At 45.0% G+C, this 23381-nt stretch overlaps 2 protein-coding genes across 14 annotated transcripts; one reads left to right on the plus strand and one right to left on the minus strand.

Moving 5' to 3' along the window:
- The first annotated feature begins 786 nt into the window (after positions 1-786).
- LOC100832609 lies at positions 787-12057 on the plus strand. Of its 13 annotated transcripts, XR_002960967.1 has the most exons (4): positions 788-1526; positions 2948-3074; positions 10061-10133; positions 11733-12057. XR_002960967.1 is itself a non-coding variant. In XM_024455779.1 (3 exons), the coding sequence occupies exons 1-2, from the start codon at positions 955-957 to the stop codon at positions 3069-3071; spliced, it is 696 nt and encodes a 231-aa protein (XP_024311547.1). In that variant the 5' UTR covers positions 787-954; the 3' UTR covers positions 3072-3074; positions 5940-8113. The 13 variants fall into 13 exon arrangements, 8 of the variants coding, with proteins under 8 accessions (XP_024311547.1, XP_024311546.1, XP_024311545.1 ...); XR_002960965.1 differs by lacking the exon at positions 10061-10133 and having other exon boundaries at positions 787-1526; positions 1764-3074; XR_002960963.1 differs by lacking the exon at positions 10061-10133 and having other exon boundaries at positions 787-1526; positions 1764-5375; positions 11733-12038.
- A 217-nt stretch (positions 12058-12274) lies between these two features.
- LOC100828747 (kinesin-like protein KIN-14I) lies at positions 12275-22682 on the minus strand. The gene is made up of 23 exons (XM_010242272.3): positions 22018-22682; positions 21495-21567; positions 20814-20945; positions 20438-20667; positions 20025-20352; positions 19172-19271; positions 18843-19024; positions 18629-18744; positions 18409-18511; positions 17947-18099; positions 17718-17864; positions 17414-17620; positions 16813-16977; positions 16628-16750; positions 16362-16502; positions 16064-16258; positions 15853-15979; positions 15563-15765; positions 15281-15463; positions 15071-15166; positions 14088-14285; positions 13151-13422; positions 12275-12864 (listed from the first exon to the last, which is right to left on the minus strand). The coding sequence occupies exons 1-23, from the start codon at positions 22161-22163 to the stop codon at positions 12672-12674; spliced, it is 3813 nt and encodes a 1270-aa protein (XP_010240574.1). The 5' UTR covers positions 22164-22682; the 3' UTR covers positions 12275-12671.
- Positions 22683-23381: the final 699 nt, after the last annotated feature.

Below are 23381 nucleotides of genomic sequence, written 5' to 3' on the forward strand. Positions count from 1 at the left end.
AAGCCTTTTAGAAAGATACTAAAACACTGTGACAGATGTTATCCGTGGTTCTCCTCACCTCCTGATGGCAAATTGGCAATCAGAGGCGAGGGGAACCGATAGAGATTGAAAGCTAGGGTTTCGTCCGCCTAACTCTCTTCCGTGCGCAAGAACATTTCACATTTTTCCTGAATTCTTACAAGGCAGGTCTAGATAGATATCAAGCCACGAGGAAGATGACGGATGCCAAATCTGAAAGCATAAAGTTTCAAGGCGTTTTCTCCTCTACGGCGGTACTCACGGTCGCGGGCTGGGTGCCCAAGTGGCCAAGTGTGGGCCGGGGTTGCACCGGAGAAAAAAAAGTCCAGCACGAACGTACTCACGGCCCATTTCTTGCACATGGCGACACGCTGTCCTCTTTTGTTTTGGACGATGACACGATCTCGGTCTCCGCAAGTACACAGGCTCAACCGACTTCAACATAACACACGTGGCGTCCAGTTCCTCGAGACCCTTGCAGAAGAAAATCCCAACGAGCCACCGTCCACCCGGGCCACACGATCCGCATCGGACGTATACACACGGCCGGCCACCTAGTTTACACGTCTCTGTATCAGATCCCGACTACACCGAACCGCCTCAAATTTCAAACTTCCCGATAGGGACGTGCGCGCTTTATTTTCTTCCCGCAACTGCCGGAAACTTCCCGGAGAAGGATCCCCGAAATCGAACCCAATTAGCCTTGCTCGACAAGAAACCACGCACTACGAAGAACGCGCGCGTCCCCACGAACCGACATAGAATTCGAACACCTCTCCTCTCCTCTTCTCTCCGATCCTATTTTCTCTCCCACTCCTATATAAAAACCCTCCCTCGGTCGATCGTCAGCGTCAGCCTCCGGATTTTGAAAACTTCAACGGGGCAGTTGATCAATTGATTGAAGTTTTGAAGGCTTCGACGGTTTCAACGAACGCCATGGCCGCCGCCGCGATGCCCGACCTCGTCGTCGACGACATCGACTTGGGCTTCCTGGACGGGCTGGATTTCGACCTGGGCTCGTTCGACGACCTCGCCGAGTTCTGCCATGGCGACGCGGTGGGTGCTGCTGCTGATGGTGATGATAAGAAGGGGGGATTGGGTTTGTGTTTGTCGGATTCTGATGATGATGAATCTGATGATGATGGCAGTGACGGCGGTACGAGGGAAGGGTCGCCGGACTCCGTGGTGACGGACGACTACGGGGAGGTGCCGCTGTCGTCGACGGGGCCGGGCGACCTCGACCTCGACGGCGGGGACTCGATGTCGGCGTACGTGAGCGAGCTCGAGAGGTTCCTCATGGAGGACGATGACGAGGATCAGGCCGGCGGACGGGCGATGACGACCACGGAAGGGGAGATTGCTGCCGACGAGCACAAGTACTTCTTCGGCCATCTCTTGGTGGAGGACGACGGTTGCGTCGGGCTGGCGGCCGGTGCTGGCGCGGAGGAAGAGGATGAAGAGGATGTTGCTGCTCGCGAGGACGAAGCGACCTCGAGGAAGCGCGCAAGGTACGAATGAATCGAGTAATTCCATTCATTCCGTACTAATTGCAGGGTTTTTTAATCTGTCAGAAAAATGTATTATCTATGGCAGAAATGGAACAATCTGTATATAATTAGCAGAACTACTGTTAGGTTTTTCGGGTTTTAGACTTTTAGTAGTACCAAATGATGCGATCGATGTGGAAAAACAAAATTGCAGAAATTCATCTCATCAGCTCTGTTTTTTCTAAATGGTGTGTACAGCACCAGCAGCATCCATCCCCTCGGGCAGAGGAGGTGCGCCGGTGCCGCGGCCGCGACCGCGATGCCAAGCGAAGGAACAGAGCTCGCGGCAACAACGAGGCGCATCCCGATCGAACGCGGGTGTCGCCACCACCGCCGGCTGCTGCCTCTGCTTGGGCGTGCGCGGGGCAGCAGAGTGTGGCTCCCGGCCTAATGGATGCAGCTGCAGACTCCAGCAATTCCATCGAAATCGCGCTCGCCGCATGCTTTGCTTACCACCTCGATCAGGTATTCAAGAGCGGCACGTACGTACGTAGGTCAGGTGTTCGGAGAAATGCGCATACAGCCCCTGCCGCGGGCTGCGGGTGCTCCCTTCTCCCCCATGCCCCTTTCCCTTCTTCCCCTCTCTCTTCTCCCGTACGCCCAGCTAGATTATCATTCATTTTTTGTGTGCTCAAGTTTTATCTTTGTTAATTGCGTATATATTTTATCTGTCGATGGGAATTTCGTGGTAAGATTTTGCTGCAATACCTTTTATACATGTCTATTCTCTTTTGTGCATATCATTACTACTCCTTTATATTTCTGTGGGATTGCTCTGTTTTGACATTATGGCTCATGTTCTGTTTTTGTTTCTTCTCAAACACAGAGCAATCTACCATTTGAACTGTCCTGTCTTCATGCTTTAGTGCCCTTCAGTGCTGAAACTAGAGCTCGCCCTTCATCAACTTTTACTATTTGACATTTTTTTTCTAGAATGCGTACTATTTGACATTTGAACTTCTCTTCGCATGTACTCCGTAGTACTATTATGTTTTAGATATCCAGCCATAAACCTGACATGACATACTGCAGCACCTGGATTAATGATGCCTTTTGTTCTACTTCTCACATATGGCCATATAGGCTGTTGCTAATCGAATGCATGCATGTCCCTTGTGGATTTATATGAGCAGGTGTAGGTCCTAAAATTGTAAAATCTGGCTACGTTTCAAGTGGTGTGCAATGGGGATTTATTATGCCTGTGCATATATTCATCCAACCATAGCTTACTATCAGGAATCAAGACATTGAGTTTCTTTGGTGCTTCTCTGAGTTCATCAGTTACATTTTCTATCCGTTGTCTTCTATTTTCGTTCTGCTATGCTGATCTTCCATATATAAAGAGCTTCATGCGTTATTGCGATGGTGATCCGTGATTTCAGGAGTTATGGTGCAGGAAGGGTCAAAGCTTTGTGTTTACCGCAAGTTCATCCAGAAATCAGAATATTTGAAGATTTTAACCTTTCAGATGGTCGATCGAGCCAGGCCAATCCTTCTGAGACCTGATTGGTACGTAACATATATTGAGCATATTTTATTTTCGGCAAGGATCTAAATGACACGTAGAGTCAATGCAATACCTAGCATATTTTATTTTCGGCAAGGATACATGCTACCGGGTCAATTCGATTGACCGGATTAGGATTCGATACAAGTAGCCCCAAGCAATTTGGGGGAGAAGAGAGCCGGGGCAGGAAGAGAGTTTGGACGACAAGTTCAGGTTCAACTTATTCGACAAGACAAAAGCAAGTACAACACGATGCTTAAGTAGCTGGCTTCCTGCCGATGCCTTCGAACTTCCAAGTCTGTGGATTGTATCGCTTGTTGGGCTTTGGCTCTCGCTTGGGTCGGCCAAGCTCGGGCCCATCATCTTCCTCAGTATCTTTTGAAGCAGAACTCGAACTGTTATCCTCTGCTTCAGGTTCGTCAGGGTTGATTGTAGGATCTGCCGTGACATTTCCCCCACCTTGAGAACTGGCTTGACCCCAAGCCGGGGCATCTGGGTAGCGATGACGGAGCTTGTTGAGGTTCTCCCATGTAGCAGTTGACGGGGGTTGGTTGCTCCACTGGATTAGGACCTGGGCAGTGGCAGTAGTGCCACGGCGATAGAGGCACGATCCAGGACTGCGTCTGGTACTGGTTCAGTAGCCGGGGTATCATCAGGCACCGCGTTCCTCCATTACGGGAGTTGCAGGAGGTGGTGTCTGATGGAGCTAAGAGACATGGAGAACAGGGTGAATTGAGCTAGTTGGTGGCAGAGCAAGCTTGTACGATACCTCGCCAATTCGTTGAAGTATTTGGTAGGGGCTGTAGTACTTAAAAGCCAGCTTCTGATTCGCCCGCGTCACATCAGAACGCTGAATATAAGGCTGCAGCTTCATGAACACCCAATCGTTGACTGCAAATTGTCGCTCGAAGCGATGCTTGTCGGCCTGTGCTTTCATGCGCTGACAGGCTCGATGGATGTGATAGTGTAGTGAGTCAGCCACAACTGCCTGTTCTTGCATCCAGGTATCAAGCTCAGGCACGGCACAGTCAGAGTCTACAATGCCAAAGTGACGAGGCGTGTGTCCATACAGGGCCTCAAATGGAGACATTCCTAGAGTAGAATGATGCAAGGAATTGTACCATAGTTCCGCCAATGCCAACCAGTGACTCCATTTCTTGGGGCAGGTGTGGACGAAACAACGGATATAAGCTTCAAGGCATTGATTCACCCGCTCCGTTTGTGGGTGGTAAGCTGAGGACATGCGCAGCTGAGTGCCCGCCAAACGGAAGAGATCTTGCCAGAACGCACTGGTGAAAATGCGATCTCGGTCCGATATGAACGCCGCCGGCAGCCCTTGCAATTTGTATACATTTGCATTATAAGCTTGGGCAACTTGGTATGCAGTGAAGGGATGGGACAGAGGTATGAAGTGGGCATACCTCGTAAATTTGTCGACAACGACGAGTATGCAGTTAAATCTTATGGACTGCGGCAATCCTTCAACAAAGTCCAAAGAGACGACTTGCCAAGCTTGTTCAGGAACCGGCAATGGTTGAAGTAAGCCCGGGTAAGGCACATGCTCAGGTTTAGCCTCCTTGCGGACGGTGCACAAGGCCACGTAATCACGGATCGCTTGCTTCATGCCCGGCCAAGAGAATAGGCGGCGCATACGCTGGTACATGGCTTCGGCGCCGGAATGTCCACCCACGGCACTTGTATGCATGGCTTCAACCAGCACCTGGTGAATGGCCAGTGAGGAGCTGGGCCATATCTTGCCACGGTAGCGGATGAGATCGTCCTGAACTTGATAGGAGGGGCATCGCGATCTGGGGCAGTGCGGTTCTTTAGAAGAATAGCTTGAGCTGCTTCGTCAGTCGCGCAGCCGGAGATAATGTCGTGTAACCAGGACGGCTTACAGATAGACAAAGCACAGAGTTCAGGAACTGTATTTTCCACTTGGCGAGACAGAGCGTCCGCGGCTCCATTTTCAGTGCCCTTCTTGTACACGAGTCTGTAATGGAGGCCAAGAAGCTTTGTCAGTGCTTTATCCTGCCATGGTGTGGTCAGCCGCTGCTCATCCAAATGTGTTAGACCGCGATGGTCCGTCCTAATCTGAAACTCTCCATTCTGCAGGTATGGGCGCCAATGATCAACAGCAAGCAAGATGGCGAGAAATTCATTTTCATATGCTGATAATCCTTGATTTTTGGGGCCAAGTGCTTTGCTAAGAAATGCAATTGGATGCTCTCCTTGCATAAGGACGGCGCCAATGCCCACGCCAAAGGCATCTGTTTTGACCACAAAAGGCTGAGAAAAATCCGGTAAGGCCAACACAGGTGCAGAAATCAAAGCTTCTTTCAGATGTTGAAATGCCGCCTCGGTATCCTCAGTCCAAACAAAAACTGTGTGTTTCTTCAGCAGCATTGTTAAGGGCTTGCTGATAAGACCGAAACCATGGACAAATTTTCGGTAATACCCCGCCAGACCAAGAAAACCACGTACCTCCTTAATATTAGATGGACGAGGCCACTTGCGCATAGCTGAAATATTCTTCTCGTCAGTGGAGACCCCGGCTGCACTGATCACATGACCCAGGTACATGAGCGAGCGCTGCGCAAACCTGCACTTGGACAACTTTACTTTCAGGTGGTGCTGCTTGAGGATCTCAAGCACTTGGTGCAAAAGTTGTTGATGAGCTTCGAGTGTCTTGCTGTACACAAGGATATCATCGATGAACACTAAGACGCCCCGACGAAGCAAAGGCGCCAGAATTGTATTCATAGTATTTTGAAACGTGGCGGGGGCGCTAGTTAAGCCATAGGCCATGACACGCCATTCATAATGACCTTGATGAGTTTTGAACGCCGTTTTCGCTTCGTCCTCAGGCTTCATCCTGATTTGATGGTACCCGGCACGGAGATCTAAGCTAGTGAACCAAGTAGAGCCAGCAAGTTCATCCAGCAATTCATCGATGATGGGCATTGGGTAGCGATTCTTCACTGTGATGGCATTCAAGTGGCGGTAATCGACACAAAAGCGTCATGTGCCGTCTTTCTTCTGCACCAGCAAAACAGGAGACGCAAACGGGCTGATGCTCTGCCGGATGACCCCATGTTGCAACATTTCCTTGATTTGATGATCAATTTCATCCTTCTGCGCCGGGGTATAGCGATAAGGACGCAAATTCACAGGTTGCGCCCCCGGAATCAACGGAATCGTATGATCAAATGGCCGGGACGGCGGCAATCCTGATGCCTCTTGGAACAGGGTACTGAACTGAGCTAATACCTCTGTGATTGCTGATGGAATTGGTGTCTCTTGTTCTGTAGACGGCTCCTCCTCAAGAGCACAAATATGAACAATGTGCTGCACCGCGTCAGTTGACACCAGGCGCTGAAGTTGAGGTGCCGAAAGAGCCTTGCAAGGAGCTATCGTTGAGCGCGCACCTTGTAAGTGGACACGCTGGCCCTTGTATTGAAACGAGAGGTGCTTCTCAAGCCAATGTACATCCATGGGACTGTGCGTCTCGAGCCAATCCATACCAAGGATTGCGTCATAGCAGCCGACAGGCAAAATCTTGAGAGTTGTATTGAACGTGACATCCCTAAATCCACCATTTGCAGTCTGGGATCTCGCTAGTGCACAACATCGTACCTCCGTCTGCAATGCGAACACGCATAGGTGCTAATGCTGTTTGAATCCCCTGAACTTGAGCTGCAAGTCTGTCACTGATGAAACTATTAGAGCTGCCCGAATCCAGAAGCATTAGGACATGACTGGTTTGTATTTGGGCCGCTAAGCGAACTATGCGTGGCGTCAGTCGACCATCAACAACTTCGCGAGAAATAGTCATAAGTGCTGGTCCATCAGACACATCAGTGGGTTCTTCAGGATCTTCGTCACTAGCAAAGAGCTCAAACAGTTCCTGCACCACATGCAATTGAACTGCAGTGGCACACTTGTGCTCCCGAGACCATTTCTCGCCACAGACATAACACAGTCCTTTGGCTCGCCTAAAGGCGCGCAGTGTTGCCACACGATCATCAGTAGATGATTGGCGACCCTTGTCGGCACCTCTGCGTTCACTTGATGCCGGAGGTGGTCGACCCGGCGGCGACGGAGTCATGAGAACTGCCTTGCCCGTCTGCTGCACTGGAGTGCTGAACACAGGTGTGGAACTAGACGCGCATCCGTCAGGCCCAGGGCCTCTTCCTACAAAAATGCCAACTCGACAGCAGCATCCAAATCTTGTGGTTTATGCACCAAAATGACAGCACGGATATCTGTGCGCAAACCATCTATGAATCTAGACATGAAAAGCATGGGATCCCAGTGAGGACTATGTGCAATAAGGTAATGCATGACATCAGAGAATTGACTCTCATATTCAGCTATAGTGCCTACTTGGTGGATGTGAAATAGCTGACGGAGTAATTGCTGAAAATCATCCCTCTCAAACTTGGCACAAACGAAGGCACATAACTCTTCCCAGCTCATACGATCAAGATTAAAAGTGCTATTCTCGAGCCAGCGCATAGCATGACCTGTGAAGTGAATTGTAGCTGTGTCTATCCAAAATTCAGGAACAATAGCAAACACACGAAAGTATGATTCACAAGTTTGTTGCCAGGATCGCGGCCGCTCGCCACCGAAGGATGGAAAATCCATCTTCGGCCGTGGGGCATGAGCAGGATGAGGGGAACAACAAGCGATCTCTGGGGAACCCGAGGTGTTATGAGGATGATCAGAGAGGTAGTACGTACCCTTGGCCGGGGAGGGTGAGGGGTTGCCCCCAAAACACCGACCCCGAGGCTGAAAGGCGTCGCGGCGGCCATTTGGCCCGGTGGACGTCTCGGCTCCACCACCAAGGATGCTCGGTAAATCAGATGGGCGGATATGCAACACCGGGTTGCGGGAGAGAGTGATGAACTGCTTCCGCAAATCGCCCATCTCGTGACGCAGATCGCTGATGGCGGACTCGGTCACCGGTTTTCAGGACGAGAGATCGTGAATCATGGGGCGGAGCTCCACTATGCCGGCGCGAATCACGGGGATCTCGGGCAATGTTTCTTGCATCGCCGGCAAGCCGCTCACCGCTGCTTGGATGCTGGCGAGCGCCTTCGCAAGATCCGCGGGCTCCATAGATCGACGAGTCTCTTGATACCAATTGTCACCGGCTCAATTCGATTGACTGGATTAGAATTCGATACAAGTAGCACCAAGCAATTTGGGGCAGAAGAGAGCCGGGGCAGGGAGAGAGTTTGGACGACAAGTTCAGGTTCAACTTATTCGACAAGACAAAAGCAAACAGAACACGATGCTTAAGTAGCTGGCTTTCTGCCGATGCCTCCGAGCTCCCAAGTCTGTGGATCGTATTGCTTGTTGGGTTTTGGTTCTCGCTTGGGTCGGCCAGGCTCGGGCCCATCATCTTCCTCAGTATCTTCTGAAACAGAACTCGAAGTGTTATTCTCTGCTTCAGGTTCGTCAGGGTTGATCGTAGGATCTGCCGTGACAATACAGAGAAAAAAAGAAAAAAAAAACCTACTTTCCCTATCTCGCTTCGATTCTGTCTCTTTTCCTCCAAACCAGAATAGAATACCAGATGCAAATCCAAAATTCCCCCAAAACGCCATACTCATACCTCTCGCAGCACCCCGCTCATTACTCCCTTGCTCAACACGCGTCCTTGGATCGTCGATCGGCATGTCACTCGCGCGCCGCCGTTGCGCGCGCGTGTCGTCCGCCGCCGCGGAATCCTCCTCCGACGCATCTCCCTGGGCTTCTCTCCACGAAGACCTGATCCCCCTCATCGGCTGGCGGGTGCTGGAGACCGGCGACCTGCTGGACTACGTCCGCCTGCGCGCCGTCTGCCGGCAATGGAGATCCGCCACGCCCTCCCCTCGCGGCCGCGGCGTCCTCGACGCGCGCTTCCACCCGCGCCGCTGGATGATGCTCCCGGAAGGCCACGGCCTCCACCCGGGCCACTACAAGCTGCGCGGCTACATCCGCTTCTTCAACCTCTCCACAGGCGCCATCGTGCGCCGAAAGCTCCCGCTATTCAGCGACCACTGCGTCCTCGACTCCGCCGACGGGCTCCTCCTCCTGCAGCGGGACCAGGACTCCGCCATCCGGCTCCTCCACCCCTTCACCGGCGACATCGTGGACCTCCCACCTTTGAAGACGCTCAGGACAGGGATAGCGGAGGAGACAGTTCCTTGGCAGTTTTACAGGACCGTCGGCGCCACCATCTTCAGTGTGGCCGCCAATGGAGTCGTCACCGTCATGCTTGGGCTCTATGAGATGGGGCGGGTAGCGTGTGCCACCACCATGGACCAGCGATGGAGGTTCTCGGCATGGACCTTCAAACGTATGTGGAGGCCAATGGCATTCCAAGGCAAGATGTACCTGTTGGAATGCCACAATTTCCAAAGCGACCTGCAGATTCTCGAGATTGACCCGCCCCGGCCAGAGGATGTCGCGGACGCCGGTCATTTCTGCTCGCCACCGGAGCCAAAGTTGATCGCCACGTGTCCAGCAGGCAAGCTTCAGATGCCTTACCGCCTCGTGGAATGCGACTCTGAGATCCTGGTGGTCGGCCACAACGGCATGCTCTCGCCGCACATTGTGGTTTACAGACTAGCTGACATTATCCGAGGCACGATTGCGCCGGTGACGAACATCGGGGGCAATGCTATCTTTGTTGAAGAACGGCTTCTGAGCGTCAGCAGTAGAGTGCACCCTACAATTGTGCCTGACTCCGTTGTGATTCTCCATCCCGAGGAATTTTATCTTGGGCACTACCACCTCGCTAGTGGGACGTGGTTGCCAACAGCAGATGGATGTATCAGAGGCAATAACGGTGTACCCAGTCCTTGTAGCTTCATTTACCATATCTTCACCTGCTGCCATCGTGCTACTTGGTGAGAAAGTTGTCTCCCTTGTTGTTACTCAATTGGAGCCTTTGGGCTACTTGGTGAGCTAATTGTTTGTACTCCTACCCTTGTAGGAACAAAGGGGCACTTCTTTTTCAGGGTTTGCTGCAACCTCCTTGGAAGGTAAAGAGAAAGTGGCGAACGGGGGTGAGTATGACCTGGAATATCTTTCTGATCTTCGTAGTCTTGCTGACGGTGCCTTCATATAGCTACTAACTAATTAATTCGCTGGTAGAAAAGTGACGCTGGTTACAATTAATATCATATCAGTAGGGCAACTTTGTTGTTGACCTTTCATTAGATTTGACATGTAAGATGTACCATTTGAGATGCACAAACCTGTCTGGATGGGGATGTGCAAGTCTTACCAAGGTGCTAGTACATTTTTTGTTATATTTTCAATTAGTGTCAATTGGCTATTTATTTTTTTGAGAAAACGCAAAAGCTTTGTGTCTCGATGCATATATTAAGAGAGAAAGAGTAATTTACAAGCCCAAGAGGGCAACACCCACAAAAAATACAACGCAAGACCTCTAGGAACCAGTGACCGACGGGAGTAGCGCTCCAAGCCCAGTCGCCCCAGCCCGAGCCCACAGCCTAGCGTCCGCCTTGATGGATCCGGTCAGTGAGGCGATGCTAGGAGTCACGTTGTCGAAGACCACCGAGTTGTGATGCTTCCAAATCCACCAGGCCGTGAGCATGATGATTGAAGCAGTGCCCTTCCGAGCCGAAGAAGGAGCGGTGTTGACCGTCGCGTGCCACCAATCCGCAAAGAGGGCACCTACACAATTGGCTATTTCTTGATAAATGATTTGTAGATATTAGCTACAACAAAAGCCATTGGAAACATATGCTAGAAAACAGTAGGGTGGGCTCTGCTGTGTTGTATTGTCATAACTGGGGTAAATATTTGAACTGACTAAAAACTGAAATAGAGATTTTTTGTCGTCTTAGCTTAACGAATTAGAAGTCCGAGATCTGCTTTTAAACACTCAAGTCAGGAACTCCTGGGAGGGTTCTTGTTCTTGAATAACTTGCTGCTTCACTGCTTCGTAAATCCTAATGTACCAGGCAGCAATGCAGCACGCCTGAGACCCTGAAAGAAAAAGGGCCGCTGGAAATTTTGTTTTCCCTGATGCATCATTGCGGATGTTAACAAGTCATTGTTGAAGCATTCACCACCCTTTCAGCCATCTCTCCAAGCATCACACAGCCCCATGTAGAAGTTTCTCCTTGCTCTATTTACTATTAGCATGCGGTGGTTCAAGTTTAGACAAATGTTTATGTCTACAACAATGCTCTTTCCGACAGTGATCGCAACTTGATCAGTTCAAGTACTCCCTCCGTCCCGAAATAACGTCACTTTTCGGGATGGAGGGAGTATTATGTTGGGATACTCGGTATGTTGTTAATTTTTGTTAGCAAAGAGAACATGCAAGTGATTTCGCCAACGCGGCACATAGGTTTTTTAATTATTGGGGAGTGAGGTGTTGCAGTTTATGGTGCTTCAGATCTTGCAGTAACTAACTAGTAACGGTAGAGCAATTAGTCTGGTCAAAATATTTTTTGTGTTGCATTTCGATCAAGGATGTGCATTTGTAGACATTTCTGTTTGTAGATTCAGTAGCTCATCAATTATATGTTTAGATCTTTGGTCGTGTATTTCTGCTCTATTTCTTATCGATATCGATTAGTTGGTAGCTACTGATTTAACATCTGCTTTTCTCGTTGTGCTCGTTTTGCTAGTCCTAAATGATTCCTGTGCCCTGGAGGCTGGTGCCACATGGAAAGGACTGTTTCTGTCTTCTACAAAAGAATGATGTACGGCAGAAAGGCATGGAAGATCAAGGAAGGATGGAAGAGTCTAAATTATCAGCTCAGACTTGCTCTTCAATAGGTGCCCGCCTGAACAGGCACTCAGCCTAGTGAGCTGTGACATGGATGCTTCATGTTCTTTTAAATTATTGTGATCTTTATAAATCAATGTATCTTCTTCATACCGTTAAAATTATTCTAATGTAGCTCCTGGTGTTATTTGGCAATTTCCAGATCTATGCATTTAGGTTGCAAATCTGCTTGTGCTGCGTGTTTGGATATCCTCGCCTGGGCAACAGGACGCAAACTTGTTTTCATCATGCCTGGCCCTATTTTCTCTTCTATCCTAGCATAAGCTAGTCAGACAACTTTACTGGAGGACACGGTAAAGGGAAGTGCAGAAACGTAACAGCAAGATTGTTTATCGGCATGCAGCTACTGTTCCTACTGATAGAAAAGTTGTCATAGGCAGCTAGTCAGTTGAACACCTCGCAGCCATTTCAGCGTTGATGCTAACATTGGTGAACTGTAATCTGACACCCCGACGCCGCTGTGCATACGTAGAAGCCACAATCATTGCTAAGATGACAAAAAAAAAGGGACTTACTCCTAAGAACTCTTCCTCCTCCTATGAGTGTGTACTACAGTCTCTTTGTACAAACAGGCGCCGCTGCCATAATATATAATCCGTAACTATACAATTAGTGTACAACCTTGTCAGATGACATCAGAACATTTCGGTAGAAGGCGATTGCAGAATTCTTTTGCCATAGCAGATGCTTGAAAGCTCCAGTCAACTCTGCGTATGAGGTAAGAATGCATAACCAGGTTGCATTCCAGACAAAGGCAATCAATGACAATATCTCTCTCTCATGCGGTCAAGCGAGTGTCTGTTTTCTCTTTTGAGATCCGCTCTTCCTGTATTTCCTCCAGTTCATCGCCCTCGCTCCGCTTACCTGCTTGCTCCTTCCAATATGAAATCAACTTCTTTAACCGCATGATCTCTTTTGGGGCAACATGCTTGCTCGTGTCATTAACAATGCAACGAACTCGTGAAGCATACCTATGACAGGATAAACAATGTCAATGAAATGCTGTGACTAAACAGGAATCAAATTTGAAAACTTAAGTTCCAAAAACCATGGAAAGAACAAAAAAAGAACAAGCTATCACAGACTTAAACTATCACAAAAGGTGTGCATATGTGCAAGATTTACATTATCATAAGTGGGCATATGATGCAAGAAAATAAACACTACAAAATTTCATATAAAAAAATCAAAGAGATGCAGACAGCGATAGAACTGTAAGAAGAAAAAAGAGGAAGGAGTAAATAAGGAAATCCATACATGAGTGAGTTGTAAGTCTCCTCAAGGTTTGACTCTGCTGGTGAAACATTCACAAACATTAAGGTCTTTGCATTGCCACCAAGCGAATCACTCATAAGCATTGTCAACTTATGGTTCCGGTAAGGTATATGCTGACCATCAGAAGATAAAGCACTGATAACATCAGCCAATGCAGAAAGAGATTTATTGATGCTTTGTGCTTCTTTTAACTGTTTTCCTGCTGAACCTGACTTTTTCACCCTCTCGGAACCAGCAAGGTCCACGAAACTTAGCTGTTCGTACAAAAGAACACTGTCAGTGTTTTTCTTCAAGCAGAGAAAAACCCAGCATTTTATTAAGAAAAATAATAACTCAGCACCTTATCACACCATCTTTCCTGATTTAACAAGTCATACCAAAACGAATAACACAGAAAGATTAACCTTACAAAACATGGTTTGATTATGAGCTAGATCAGTACGCAAGTACGCTGAGAGACTGCATTTTCAGAAGGAAAAAGGTCCTTTATTCTACACATATTCAAACAAGCAACCCGTAGTAAATACTAAATGGTCCAAAAAACTCTAGAGCCAGGCAGAAGTTTGTTTTTCTGGGAAACAAATGTCATACATGTCAGAACTTCAAGCCAAACAACTCGAGGTAACCAGTTATGGCAGATGAGATAATCTTATGGCAGTTGAAATATGTTATTATAGTACTCCCTCCGATCCATATTAAGTGTCTTTGATTTAGTACATCTTTGTAGAGTAGTTTTTAGATGCATCCCTAAGTGGTTACCTAATCTGCATTAAGCAAAAGGTATAACTATTTAACACAATTGAAGGTAGACGATGAGAACATTCAAATCTATTCTGAAACAATATAACAAACAAAAAAACTAGTTGTCACTAGATTCAACCAAAATCGGCGTGAACTTTTTAACTCCATCCTGTCATACCTTTCCTCTTGCATAAGATTGCGATTGGAGATTGGTACTTTCAATAATGATTGAAAGAATTAAATGAGACCTTGAGCTCTCATCATTCATGTTTGTTCCAGCAGTGTGTCTTCTCTCAGAACCTCTTGCAATTATAGCTCTCAATTCTTCATAACTTGATATGTTCACAAGAGTCACGTTTTCAACAGTAACAACACCCTAGAAAGAAGAGCATATATTAACTACTTAACTAGCTCCATATAAATATAAAATAATCTACTGTTCATGAAAGAATTGTTAACACGGGAAGTGCGTTTACACTCAACTCAACACTTCCAACCATAGTTAAAATTATGCACATTTATTACAGGGGGATACCAAAATAGTATCATCATATAAATATTACTACCTCCAATCCTCGATATAAGATGTTTTAGCTTTGTCATAAGTCAAACTTCTTAAAGCTTGACCAAGTTTATAGAAAAATATACTAACATAACGATATCAAATAAACCTAATTTAGAGTTGTAGATGTTAGTAGACTTTTCTATAAACTTGGTCAAACTTTAAGAAGTTTTACTAAGGACAAAGCTAGAACATCTTATATTTAGGAACAGAGGGAATTACCCATGAGCAGTATATTATCTAAAAAGACAGAATCGGCTGCTCATACTTCAACTATAAAGGTAAACCAAGTATCCATTAACAGCTACTGAAGGTGCTGCTCAAAAGCCTAGAAGAAAAATTAAATGGTAAGCTTCTGACCTCGCATGCTTGTGACATGCCTTAGTAAAGAACTTGTATAAGGGCAAAAAAACAACCAACTACAGAAGGATTATAGAATATATTATTTTCAGCATTAAGTATTATACAAGGGAAAACGCATGCAAAAAAAAACACATGCAAATAAACTGTAGAAAATCAAATGACAAACTTGTAACATTCCTGTAGTAAGTTGTAAAATATGTGAAGTAATGCATATAAGAACGGAGCACATCTTATACCTTAGAGTCCTTTTTTATTTCTAACTTTTGTCGTGTTGCATTTTTGGGCAACAACAGATCCACAAGATTATCTTGATATAGTTCCACCATATATGCCTGGATTTTGTATGAGATATAGTTAATGAAGGATAAACAAAAAGGAAAACGAATATTTGTTGTATATCAAACTATATGAAAGCATTTTAAATGAAGCCAAAAAAAATATCTTACCTTCAAGTCAAACGAATATTTGTTACCATCACGCTTTATCACCCTAAAAAGTTCAGATGTAGCTCTTGGAGTAAGACCAGGATTGTTTTCTGCCCCATATATAGTAAAAGTCTTCCCAGAACCAGTTTGACCATAAGCAAATATGCAGACATTATATCCATCAACAGCTGATTGTACTAGATACTGCACCACAATTCAGCAAAAGATAAGAAAGTGGATAGTCTCAGAACACAATTCATATTATGACAGTAAACATAAAACTTAAATTTTAAAATATGTTACCTTAGTGTCCTCGAATACATCTTCTTGAGTAGTGTATGCATCAAAAACACGATCATATATATGTTGCTTCGACTTGTCATCTTTCCATGGATGAGCAATTGTAAATTCATCTGGACTGCAAACAATATTCTTATCCCTTACGGCAATCTCCTTTTCGGTTAGAGGACGCAAGCGACAAAAAACCCTTATTTTTCCTTTCATATCTGTGAAAAGTTGTAACTCATTTCATAACGAAGTCACTTGCAGAATATCATAATACTACGGTACGCAAATACTTGATTTTACCATACCTTCAATTGTGTTATAGTAACGTTTTCGCAAAACCTGCTCTTGCTTATAAAGACTTTCAAGTTCAACCAACTGTGCTCCTTGCCTTTTAAGAATCTCAACAGTCTGTTGGTTCTTTCTGTCAACATCCTAACATAATGCAAAGTGGAACCATGTAAGTTTCTACAGAACCTAAAAGACACCAAATGTAGCAATTATATGTCTTATACATACCGCTTTGAACTCTCTTAACTCGTCAAGCTCCTTCAGAGTATTTTGTAACTTATCCACCTCAACATTTCTCAAGGCAAGAGTTGATTCAGCAACATTTAAGGACCGACTTGTACTTTCCAATCTTTGCTCCAGTTCAGCTGCACGAGCTTTTAGCTTACGACATTCGTCCTCATAAACTCTTTCCATCTTACTTTTCTGCATAGTTTATGTAAACATATTTCAGAAATATGAAATTAGTTAAGCATTCACTGTGAAACCAAAACAGGAAAGAAGAAATGTTTGATGATTAAACAAAGACCTCTTCAGACTTTGCTCTTTCAAGCCTTTGAACCTGCTGTTCGAGCAGATTCCTTTCCGTTATTAACTTCTTTGATATTTCTTTTGATGCATCAAGCTCCTTTTGACATGATTTCAACCCCTCCTCGAGCTTAGTTACCATCTTTCAAACACAAGATAAATGAATTTACCATGAATTCTTTGCTAAAATAAGTTTGACCACAGATGTTAGAAACAAGCTATACAATGCAAAAATAATCTTAAATGTACATGGTTGTTTTGAAATACCTCAATGTCACTGTTGAGACTGCCTGCAGTTGTCAAAGTATCTCTTACTTCTATTTTCTTATTGATCTCTTGGCCCTGGCTTGTTAATCTGGTCTCAAGTCTACTTTTCTCCACCAATGCTACCTAATTAAATTGAAGGTTAGATTATCAAATAATTTAATTACAGCAAAAGTGTATTGCCATACCTGCAAAGAAGAATCCTTTTCATCACATAGAGATTTTAGCTTATCCCGCTGAGATGTTACTTCTTTAATGACATGTCGTTCGGATTGTAAGGTATCTCTTAGCCCTTCCAGTTCTTCTTGCATCTCCCTTTCTAGTTTTGTCTTCCTTTCTAATTCATCCCGCAACTAAAAAGAAGAAAGGACTGTCAGTAATTAGATACCTAATTATGGAAAATATGCAATACTATTTTCTCCAATATGTTGTAACACAGGAATTTGTTCATAAAAACATCACACGCCTATTATGAAAGAAGTCATGTAAACTGGCAATGGAAAATACACTTGAGGACACTACAAAATTATGCCCAAAACCTATTTATGATAACTTGACCAAAAAAATATCAAATATTTATCAGTTTCATGAATATGATATTAGAAACCTTTTGACCTACTAGTCTTCTTTATTATCTTTTCCAATCAAATTGCACTCGTTTTAGAGCCATATAACATTGAAAGTTCTAGAATAGTAGAAATTACCAGGTGATGAGACATTTCTCACAAATTCTGAAATTTAAGCACCATGCAGAATCATTATTGTTTCTTTATTGACAAAATCACTCACCTGATCTGCTTTCTTTTGAGATTCGTCGACTTCTTTTGACAGTTCTTGGACACGTTTCTCATAAGTTTCAACATGTGGTTGCTTATCTACTTGAGAAACGTCATTTTGAGAAACCGTGCTAGTAACAGAGCCGGAGCGTGCTTTTGAATATCTGCGGAGCATCACATCATTTATATGTGTTTGAAGTGCGACACATATTTCTTCACCCTAACAAGATGAACAAGTTGGTTATTTGACAGCTTTATATGGTAACATGACGGAATAAAAGATATATGTACTATTTCTTGTGAGGCTTTAAAATAACCTGCTTAGTTTCAAACTGAAAGATATGAAGAACACCCGCAACTCGCATCTTAAAGAACACAGCAGTATTGCTGCTACCAAATTGCATTATGTCTCTCAGCTCTGCAGAATGTAGATATTCCTTTGGAACCGGGCGAAAAAAGTGAACCTGCATCAAAACAGAAATACAATGTCAGCTTTAATTAATAAAAAGAATATTACTATTTTCATCATATGATAAGGCATCTGACCCCTCGTTTGTTGATTCCCAAAATGATTCTTCCAGGTAAAAGTCCAATTGGATCATCAATTTTCCTAACGCTGAAGAAAACTGAATTGCCGTATGGAAGAGTCCTTAAGATTCTGAGAAACTGGTTCCTTGCATCATCTTTTGATAAGTGTTCCTGAATGTAACAGTAAAGTGATTCAGTAATTGAGTGGTACCACACCTGCTTACTAATGTAGATGCGCCAAAAATTCCTTGAGAATCGCAAATTAATTAGTAATTACAAATTAAAACAATTTATCTTTCTTACATGTCATATGATGTGTGATGCCTCTACAAATACACTCCATATTATGATTAGTGCAAGACATGGAGTTGAATAAGAACAGTATGTTGCAAATTAAGTACGCGGAAAAAGAATAGTATGGCGTGATACATCTACAAGTTCCTACGTAATAAACATAAAGTTGTGCAGCTCGATAAATACCATTAACTGATAGCGTGAGATGATGTCGAGCTCCCAGTCTCGCTTTGCTCTAGTAATTGCAACTTGTCTAGGTAGAAACCTTTCTAGAAGAGATATCCATTCACTAGCAAAAAGAAAAATTGACATCTCAGGAAAGGGATAAGATGAATTTTATTATTATAACAAAGACTAGATGGAAAGGAGAAATAATAGATCAGGTAGAGCCTAATGAACTACTTACACACAGGTCTCAGGATTCTCAACAAATCCAATCTCAACCAATATTTGTAGAGCTGTGAGTTGTGCAGCATCATCCCTGCCTACTGGGTAGTTCCCCAAAATATAGTCATGTTGTAACTGTGAAACAAGGATATCACTCAGTGATATGTTGGAAACAAGATTACTTGCATGGCCTAAGTATTTGAAGCATTTTAATAGTCTACGCAAACCAGTACCTGGACATATGATAGCTGCACGAACATGGGATCAGTCACGGCCTCATCAGACTCACGAAAGAGGCGTTTTTTAAATACAAGTTTACAGTGTAAAATTTCTCCTTTGTTGCGATCTTTAGCTGACTTGAATTCAGATAGCAAGTCACCAATGTATTTGTTATCGTCTAATCCAATGTATTCCTCTATATGCCACAAAAAAAAATGAATGTGCTGTGTGAGAAACTTCCATCAAATCATATATTTCCTTCAAACCCACATTATCAAAGTTACATGCACAAAGTTGAACTGAACAGGAAAAAGGTATACGACTTTGCAGGGAAAAGAAATACCGTTGCCAACTTCTGAAGACTTCGATCCGTTAACGATCTTTCGACATTCAAAAAGACTGAAACTAGAATATACTGATAGTTTGATAATGCCAGCAAGTTCCTGTCATAATAGAATATTTTGTTTCCTTAGAACTTAGAACTTCAAGTGCTCTCGTAACTTCAAGAAAATAAAGAAGGCACTGCACACAAGTTTGGAGCCAAAACTTAACCCAAAAAAAATACAATGGAACACGCGGAGAATATTGTTATATTATACTGAGATCTAGAAATGAAGTCAAAGTACCAATACAATCAATAACAGTCTATTAGTACTAGAGTTTCATAATACTCCTACTAAGGTACATTAGGTCATCTGTATCACACTGAGCACAAAGTGACTATGCATTGCTCGTTTGAACTATGAGAGATGAAGTAGGAGCCTGTCAGTTGTGACTACTGGTACTAACTTTCCCGAGTGCTGAGTAGAGACGCAAACAGTCAGGACCATATTAACACCTTTCTGTGAGTGGTTCTGACCGAACGTACCTTCAACCGATGGATATAATTTGTGAGAGAATCCAAAAATATTCATGACATACAGAAGTCAGAAAACTGAAATCAATCAAATGAACCACCCCGTGGACGTAAAAGACATAAGTTTGTAAGTTATGACTGCCCAGGCCCATCACTTGGTTAATGTCATTGTTATTATACCAACATTGGCAACTTGTCACAACTAAAATTGCATACACACCAAGCAAAAAAGGTTGCATGCACACCAAGTAATCTTCAAGATCTGACTAGGTACGTTCTTCTATAGAACCATTCGGTATTTATCAGGTCCAGAACTTAAGCTTAGGAGAAAAGCAGATACCTCAACAGCATCGGCAACAGTCGTTGCCATGTCATAGGTGATCTCTTCAAAAGTTTCGTCCAAGAAAAATACAATTGTTGTAAGCTTCCGGCTGGTTAAAAGTGCTTCTATCTCCTCCCGCGCAGGAATTGTGACCCGCGGGCCTGCCTTCACTGAACGTTTTAATGCATTTAGAGTGTTCAATGCTAGAACTCGAACATCAGAATCAGTTGTGGCTCCATGAGCAATATAGTGAACATACTCAGACAAGTATGCGCCAATATCTTTGCTTGGTGGCATGGAAGATGCACATAAATACATTAGCTCCCAAGCTCTTATCAACCAACTCCTGCAAGTGCAAATAATAAATTGTTATTCCTAAATTAAGTCTGAAATCAACAAGTACTTGTTATAAATTAGTAACCATTACGTACCTATCCGGATTATTACGTGTTTGTTTTGAAATCTGTGCAAAGAGTTCATCTCGAAGTTCAGAACGCTTCAAAGTATGCTTATAAAGCTTTGCAACCAGTTCAATTCTTTCATCCAAACTTATTATTGCAGGCGAATCAATGCCCATGTACTTTAATATGACATGGAATAATTTAATTGAGCGGCTTACAAGGTCGTTAGTTACTTTTAACAACGAGGTTGGAATAGGATCCTGCAAAAGAGAGAACAAAGAAGCACTGAATTAATAGACCAAACTGACATCATAATAACTTTCATGATAATCAGTAAGAGAACATGTTCAGGAATCAGAATGCAACAATATAATCTCATACGTGGAATGGGGTTAAATAACATTACCTTTTGGAAGCACAACATATCTTCCAAAGTGAACTTCTCGCGAACTTGCGGACCCACAGATTTTTTAATAAAAAATCCACGCTTTCCAGATGATTGGATTTGCTTTTGCATTGCTTTGAGAAAGCCCTCCACCTATTATATTTCAGAAATAATCTTAACTTGGAATAAGAGGACAATAGGGGCCATATTAATGCTTATTAACTGTATACTGAATAACTACATGTTATTAAACTTTATAGTACTAAATCATTCATCACATTTCTAAAGTAATTAAAAATACTGTGGCAGTGTGACAAAAATAGCAGACATGTAAAGAGAACAATAAGAAAATCATAACCACCATCGTCCATTTGAATGAAGAGCACCACAGTAAGCATAAAAGTAGGTAAACTCTGTTTGTCTGGTGATTTAGAGCAGAATGCAGGCATGGAAATTCTGCTACTTGTCCTTCAGCTCAACTTCACCCCCTCCATTTCTAGGGAGAACAAAATGCTACCCATCCCATACATCAATAGAAAGATACGTTATGTGTTGGTGCTCACGTTCAAGTTACAAACCCTCTGAGGCACCACATATCTACCAACCATCATGGGAACATCAACGAGGTTTTCTCTGCACATTTTGAAATTGACATGGCATATATGACGTCACTGTGGATGCTAGAATCAAGGAGACCAGTACCTGGAACCTATCAATTAGCGGGATTGCTCCAGCAAGCTCCGGGGGTATGGACATGGACAAAGTCGACGGAGTACTGAAAAAAAAAAGGCACCCAGAGTGTAAATACAGATCGCATGATATGCCATAATGCCATCAGGTTGAAAAGCGCAATGTGACACAAAAGATGGAACACGGAATGGTAACGCAGTCCACGATTCGAAATAACCATTTAATTGGTGCCTAAACTCCTGAAGCAGTTAACAAGCAGTGTGGTAGGTCATGAGTACGACGAGCCCCATCATTTTCCTCTGCTTTTTCCACCAGGCAGGGGAACTTTTCGGTTATCAACGAACATTAGAAAATTCAAAACCTCAGACGAATAAACTAGTACCAGAAAAATACCATTGCGTAAGCAGCAACGCGCGAAATCTACTCTGATCGCTAGGCCAGAACCGAAACAGCTCTACAAAATTATTGGCGTAGTTCCTGCTTATTAAAAAAAAAGTAGCAGCACGAGATGGCGGAGGAGGCAACGACGACTCACGGCGGCGCGAAGTTGTAGCCGTCGCTGTCGTAGCCGTCGCCGTTCACGCTGGCGGCCGCGGAGGCGGAGCCGGAGCCGTGCAGCGGCGTGGCGGGGGACCCGGCCGCCCCGTTGCCGACATTCACGGAGCCGCCGCCGGCCGGCATCTCCGCAGCAGCAGCAGCAGCAGCAACAGGGACAGAAGACGCCGCCTCTCAAACCTCAGCTCCCATCCACAACACAACACACCAATCGCCGCCGCCGCCGCGGTGCACGAGCTCAACAGAAGCCAGGAACCCCACCACCGCAGACGCAGAGGCCTCCAGCCAGATCCAGCGGCGCGGGGAAATGGCAAGCGGAAGCGTCGACCGCAAGCTTCCAAGCCCCCGAGCCCCGCCGAAACAGACAGACAGAACAAACAGACAGCGGGCCGTGGAGTAGCGCGACAGATGGAGCAGATCCCCCGCAATGCGGCGGGCGGGAGTAATAACAGGGGGAAACGGCAGGAGGACCGGGTCGCCGCCGCGTGCTTGCGTGCGCGCGTCCGGCTCCGGCCGGCAGGGCGAGATCCGGAGCGGGCGAGGAGGAAGGAAGCGGGGCCGGGGAGAGAGCCAGAGAGGAGGAGTCGAGGAGGAGAGGGGCTCACGAGGGTGGACGGGGAAGGAGTAGTAGTAGTGGCGAGGAAGAGGCGGATTAATTAAAGAAATCACGCGGAGGGGAGGGAGACGACGGGCGGCTGGCTTTGGCTTTTGGCAGCTGCGAGCGGGAGCGAGGAATGGAATTATTACTGCTCCGTTTCGGGTTTTCATGATGATTTACGAGATAGGGGGGAATTGACAGATTTGAATTTTTGGGAGCGGTAATAATAAACCAGCAGAGAGTAATGTGAAATTTGTGAAGAAAAAGGAGGGAGAAATTGGGAGCCATGTTTCGTTGGAACCGTACGTTGAAACGGGACGGAAGAAATGCAGAAGCCGTTCTACGGACAGGAGTAACGACTAGGTTGATTCTGTTTATCATCTCAACGTCTGATCTCGTTTCTACGGACAATTGGATTTGACCAACTAATGATGCTCTTTCGGAATCACTGGCCATTCGTTCCTGGAATGGATTTGCATTGACCGCCATCGCAGGCAGTTCTGGACCCCTAGCTGATCCCAAACGCGTATCATCGACTGTCTGTCTGTCTTAGGTGTTACTTTGTCGTGGTGCCAGAAACACATTCCATCCATCCCTGTCTTCTTCTTCTTCTTTTCTTACTACGGGGTTCAGGTTTGATTGATTCGACGCTAAACGCTAGGGACAGCGATGGGTTGATTCACCGGAAGGTGACGGCGATCATCAACGAGAGGCGGTGCGATGTGAGCGCGCCTTTTGGCAGAACG

Source organism: Brachypodium distachyon, chromosome 5, assembly GCF_000005505.3.
Source record: "Brachypodium distachyon strain Bd21 chromosome 5, Brachypodium_distachyon_v3.0, whole genome shotgun sequence".
NCBI classification, from domain to species: Eukaryota; Viridiplantae; Streptophyta; class Magnoliopsida; order Poales; family Poaceae; genus Brachypodium; species Brachypodium distachyon.

Bases quoted from the DNA above. Each gene is read 5' to 3' on its own strand.
- LOC100832609 (XM_010242270.3), top strand. From the start codon at position 8,398: ATGCCTCCGAGCTCCCAAGTCTGTGGATCGTATTGCTTGTTGGGTTTT. The intron at 9,975-10,060 runs GTGAGAAAGTTG...CTACCCTTGTAG, and splicing joins TGCTGCCATCGTGCTACTTG to GAACAAAGGGGCACTTCTTT.
- LOC100828747 (XM_010242272.3), bottom strand. From the start codon at position 22,163: ATGCCGGCCGGCGGCGGCTCCGTGAATGTCGGCAACGGGGCGGCCGGG. The intron at 16,751-16,812 runs GTATGGCAATAC...CAATTTAATTAG, and splicing joins AAAAGGATTCTTCTTTGCAG to GTAGCATTGGTGGAGAAAAG. The intron at 15,980-16,063 runs GTATGTATAAGA...GCATTATGTTAG, and splicing joins AGTTAAGAGAGTTCAAAGCG to GATGTTGACAGAAAGAACCA.